General features: G+C 37.4%; 1 protein-coding gene across 1 annotated transcript; it reads right to left on the bottom strand.

The window, feature by feature from the left end:
* Positions 1-512: 512 nt before the first annotated feature.
* On the bottom strand, positions 513-3970 carry LOC118039253 (zinc finger CCCH domain-containing protein 12). Its single transcript, XM_035045906.2, has 2 exons — positions 2347-3970; positions 513-1169 (listed from the first exon to the last, which is right to left on the bottom strand). The coding sequence occupies exons 1-2, from the start codon at positions 3191-3193 to the stop codon at positions 889-891; spliced, it is 1128 nt and encodes a 375-aa protein (XP_034901797.1). The 5' UTR covers positions 3194-3970; the 3' UTR covers positions 513-888.
* Positions 3971-4345: the final 375 nt, after the last annotated feature.

Raw genomic sequence — 4345 nt, 5'->3', positions numbered from 1 at the left:
TTGATAAACTAGTGACCGTTGAGCAGGTTATAAGATGCTGCTGGGACAGCATTATACCAGATCCTAAAGCACAGTGATTTACCCCGGTCTTTTCCAACACCTCCTCGTAGGTTTTTCTCTCTCTCCTTTTATTTTCTAATTTCATGTTCCCTTCTTTCAAATGCTAATGGCAAACAGATCTTCTCGAAAAGAAACGAAAAAAAATGCCAAGACAATCATATCCAAAAGGCAAACCATGCATAAATTTTGCACAAGGGTTCATAATGATATCAGAACAATGGTAGGATTCATGGTTTTTTCATCCAAATAATAATCTCAAAATTTGCCCAGCTCAATTTCGACTTTCTGTTTACCTAAGCAGATACGGCCTCACACAACCAGTTTCCCTTGCCGTCCATCTTATAGCTCAGAACGTGCAAATTTCATAACAAAAGTTGTTTGACACCTGCTGACCTGCACATCCCAGCTAAAACTGCAATTATTGAGGGGGGGGGGGGGGGGGGCGTGGGAGCTAAATATTAAATTGGGAAATTAATCCAAAGTGGTACAGCTACAAAGACAACAGATCTCCTTGGATACGAGACATCCAGTTATCATACTTCACTACAAAGATCAACACTACAAATGCAGTACAAGCTTCACATTTCCACACTGGAAACTCAAATTCATGCATAAACACTACGGGTTTGACATTCCAATGAGCAAGGGATCATCATGAAACTTCAAGCCAGTAAACATAGACCTCTTCAATCTAAGAGCTGATGCTTTCCCGATCTCTTCAAGTCCCAAGAAAACAAACACTGCACTTGGCCATTTAAACCTTCTTGCACGTGTCCTTGAACAATTTTAAATTCTATCAGAATGCTACACGGGAAAAAAAACCTGACCCTATTCAATGTCATCAATCCAGTCACCATATATCCTACTTATTTTGTCTGGACCCTTCCATTTCTGATGAGTTCTTTGTCCAGACCTCTGAATAAGAATAGATGATTTCTGTGACGGAACTCCAAGGTGATAAACATCTGAATTAGGCACAGAAGTAACTGATGAGACCACAGTTTCTGGTGGAGTTTTTGAAGGCACTCCTCCCTGCTTTGACTCAACAGGGACAAAAGCAGAATCTTTTGCATCCATCTCCACAAGCCCTCCACCGTAACGGTGTAACTCTGCAGTCAGACAATTCAACTCCAAAGTTAACATCTAGCATGCTTCAATCACATCAAAGGGGGGAAAAAGAACCAAAGAAAGAAAGGGGAAAACAAAAGAGCAGCTCCATCATCATGCTAGTACTATGAACTGACATTAATCCAAAACATAGAGAACAACAACTAGTATTCCTCTTTGAAAAAAATAACTCTGTGTTTCATGTTCTTATCCATCCAAAGGGGAAAAAAAGGATAAAACCAGCAATTATCAGATGTTCATAAACATGACCAAGGAAATCTAATGACAGAAAACATGCCATATGTTAGGCATTTATACTTTTGAATAAGATAAGAATGATATTTCAATTATCATTTGATATGTGGAACCTTTCAACAGTTTGCATTAAACAACAAACTTATAAAATGTTAAAGAAACACGCATCAAGCAACAGCATATCAGACCAGAAGTAAAGGAAATGAAATCTCACTGCAAATTATCTAATACTATGGAAAGACATTTAAATTTTCCTTTAATTTAATTGGGAAATAAGAGGGGAAGTAAACCAAAGCGATCTTTAGATAGTAATGTGGTGTAAACAACAGCAAGATAGCTCATGTTAGGCATTCATAAAATGTCAGCAGTTTATGGCACCAACTAATGTAACAAAACTCAAATGAAGTCCCAGGTTAGCTGGAAAATTGTCATTCACCTTCTGTTATGAAGGCATTGCAGCTAGTTACTTAGCAGTACAAGACTCAAAATGCCCCAAAACCAAAGCGTTTTCAGGTCAGGAATATAAACAAATATCTATTTTATTCAGAAATTGAGATGTGTGATCTTAAACCATTAAACTAAGAAATATAAGTCCATCAACTGGTAGTACATGCCAGCTAATACTTCCATAAAAGGTACGCACAACCATTACACACGACATCCCAAAAAAAGAAGAAAAGAAAAACATAATTCTTCTATTTGTCTGGCATCGAAATCAATCAAACATGTTCCACTTTCTAAAACTGGGGCACCCTTAAATAACATATGCAACCAAACAACTCTTTCAAAATTATAGAAGTCACGACCTTTTACATTTATTCAGTACCAAATAATCAAAAGAAAATTTATCCTGCTCATAAATCCTAGACCTTAACAAAAACTGAGATCATCAAGGGTACAAAATTCACAATTCATGGGGCATACCTCCTACTCCATGAGCAAAGTGACACTTATTCCCAAATGGGCAATATCCTGTAAGTTCCCACTTGTTACAAATTCTTGTCTTCCAATTTGATGGCTTCACATTAACTGCATTGCTACCTGCATTTCCTCCTCCTCCTCCTCCTCCTCCTCCTGCTCCTCCACCTCCACCTCCACCTCCACCTCCAACTCCACCACCTCCTCCTCCTCCTCCACCACTACCACCCCCTCCATACCCTCCAGGCCCCAAACTTATTGCCACACTCTCCCGATTCTTTGACTGCTCGTCGTGCAAAAACGTGCAATTATCTCCATACGGACACCCTTCCTCTGTATAAAACTTCTTACAATGCCTCCCTTTATAAGACCGCTGTGTCTCCGCTCCAAATCCCACTATTGATGGGATTTGAAATTCCTCTCTGGCATCCACTGTGTTCCCTCTCTCTTCTTCATGCGCAGCCACTATCTCCTGCCAGTTTGGAGGTGGACGCCGAAGCTCCTCCATGCTGTGTGCAAAGTTGCAGTTTGTGATGTAAGGGCATGTGCCTGCCCGGAACTTACAGCAAAGTTTGGTCTTGAAAAACATTTTCCCAATCGATTTCTTTGAATTCAATTCCTGGGAATTGTTTTTCGATTTCTTATTTGGTGGTTCGCTACCAGAAAGTGTTTCTGAGGATTGGTAATTGGAATTGGAAGGAGTGTTGTCATTAAGGCCATCAGAATTATTCCAAAAACGGTAATCATCTTCTGTGGCCCAAACAGAATTGGAATCAGAGGAATTTGAAATCCAGCTATCTGGACCAGTAATTGGAATTACATTTCCACCAGAAAAATCCCTATTGTAATCCATTTTATAACTTAAAACCAACTAACCAAATGATATTAAAGTTGAAAACTTTGAAGATGAAACCCTAACCGGTGATGAAGATGAAAAAAACAGTACATAAAACACGAAACCCATGAACTAAAATTGATAGAAATGAAGCAAGGATGTGAAATTAACAAAATCTGAGAAATGGGTATTTTAATTAACACACCAAGGACCGAGTAACACAGAGCTTGACCTAAAACAGCATCCGATGCAGAAAGAACTGAAATTAAAGGGTTTTCAATTACCTGATCAAAGGAGGAAACTTGACATTCAATTACCTGAATTCTTGAAATGGGTTTCTAGTTAACACTTCTAAGACTAGATTCAAAAGGGATTTCAATAAAACTTGCGGTGAAAATGAGATAAATATTGAAATACTAGTACAGCAGCAGCAGCAGGTAAAACCTGAAAATTCATGGATAAATGGGTTTTGGATCCAGGGGCTTGGGATATGGAGGAGAATTTAGAAACTATTAAAAGAAAAATGGGAGTGAAAATGGAAAATTTGAGTGTCTAAAGTGGAAACAAAGCATGTAGACTTTTTGAAGGGTGGTGATAAAGCTTCGAAATTTAGAGATGGATTTTGGCTGTGGGAGAGCGACAGGAAATAGATAGATTAGATTTCGATTTTCCAAAAATACACAAAAACTCTGTTCCAATAATAATAAAAAAGAAATCAATGAAGTTATCGATAAGAGAAATCTGAAATGGACTCCATGTCCAAATTTCCTTCTTCCTTTTGTTTGTGTGTCATTTCGTTTATAAATGATCTGCTCCAATCTTCATTGAGAAGATCTCAAGAATGTTTGGATATGATATCAGATAAAGAATTTTATTTAAAAATTAAATAATAAAAATTCACATACTTGATTGATTAAAATTAAAAATCATTTATACTAACATTACTCTCTCTCTCTCTCTCTCTCCTTTTCCCTTTTCTACCCTTGTTAGAACCCAAAGGAAAAACCTCAAATATACCCTCAAGTTATTGGGATATAATCAATTTTGTTTCCAAAAATATTTATATTAAATGTATCCCCAAGCCATTTGGGATTTTCAACTGGGTTCTCTTAAATGTTTTCTTAACAGAAAACATGAATGAAAAGGCTTAATTCAGAATTCTTAAAATGT

Source organism: Populus alba, chromosome 1 (assembly GCF_005239225.2).
Source record: "Populus alba chromosome 1, ASM523922v2, whole genome shotgun sequence".
Lineage (NCBI taxonomy): Eukaryota > Viridiplantae > Streptophyta > Magnoliopsida > Malpighiales > Salicaceae > Populus > Populus alba.
This window is presented reverse-complemented; position numbering and strand designations above follow the sequence as displayed.